A 1,116-nucleotide genomic window follows, 5' to 3' on the forward strand; every position below is an offset into this window, starting at 1 on the left:
GTCCGGCATTATTGGCAACCGCGGACAGGCCAACTATGCTGCGGGCAACAGTTTCCAAGACTCGTTTGCGAGGCATCTGAGACGTCAGGGGAAGCATGCCGTGGCTTTGGATCTCGGCCCGGTCTTGGGAGCTGGCATGCTTGCTGAGAATGAGGATATCCTGGATATGCTGCGCTCCAACGGCTTCTTTGGCATTCCGCATGAGGACTTCCTCACTGTTATCAAGCATGCCATTACGGGAGAGATGGCGCCAGGGGAGCCCATTCCGCCACAAATCAACGCGGCCGATCCGTACTGGACTCGCACCGCTCTCTACTCATACCTCAACTTGGTGGATATGGCGCCGCCGGATGTACTCTTGGGGGATGGTGACGGGAGCAGCAGAGACGTGAAGGCCATGCTGGCGACTGCCGCAAGATTCGAGGAGGTCTCGACCATTATCCGCGATGGGCTCTCCATGATGCTGGCCAAGGCGATGAACATGCTGCCCTTTGAGATTGACTTAAACAAGTCGCTCAACGCGTACGGCGTAGATTCGCTGGTGGCTGTCACGATTCGAAACTGGATCCTGAACAACTGCGGCGTGCAGATTTCCGTTTTTGAGATTCTCAGTGACTTGTCCATTGAGGAGATGGCGAGTATGATTGCGGAGAAGGGAGGATATGGAGGAGGCGAGACGGACTAGAGGTTTACAGGGGGGAGGGCCAAACAAGTGGTTGATGAAGCAAATTGTAGTCTGGTCAGCTTGGAATTCCATAGAGGGTGCAAAAATATGGTGTGAAGGGCATGGGAAGCTATGTATGGAGAAAACAAATTTTGGTATTTTGGTTCGGGGGACAAGGAGAACAATAGGCGAGCAAGCTATTCGGATGCAGGGCAATAATTACGAGTTCTCAAGACGACGTATGTACGTAGGCAGGCGCAAAGCTTTACGTTACGGTCTTCTTTGCTTCCTCCGTTTTCTCTTTATTGCATCTCATTTGGAGACCAATTGCAGTGATCGAGTGCAAAAAAAGCAACGAGGAGGATGAAGAGTACAATCGAAGTAGAAGAGAGTGAGAAAAAGGCAAAAAGAAAAGAAAATGCGCTGCGTAATCTGGGAATCGAACCCAGGGC

General features: G+C 51.6%; 1 protein-coding gene across 1 annotated transcript; it reads left to right on the forward strand.

The window, feature by feature from the left end:
* BBK36DRAFT_1131620 (KR-domain-containing protein) lies at window positions 1-685 on the forward strand (the record flags this gene model as incomplete). The annotated part of the gene is made up of 1 exon (XM_024892006.1): window positions 1-685. A coding segment is annotated over one exon (685 nt), but the record flags the coding sequence as incomplete, so codon positions are not given.
* Window positions 686-1,116: the final 431 nt, after the last annotated feature.

This window comes from Trichoderma citrinoviride (genome assembly GCF_003025115.1).
Source record: "Trichoderma citrinoviride strain TUCIM 6016 unplaced genomic scaffold BBK36scaffold_482, whole genome shotgun sequence".
Lineage (NCBI taxonomy): Eukaryota > Fungi > Ascomycota > Sordariomycetes > Hypocreales > Hypocreaceae > Trichoderma > Trichoderma citrinoviride.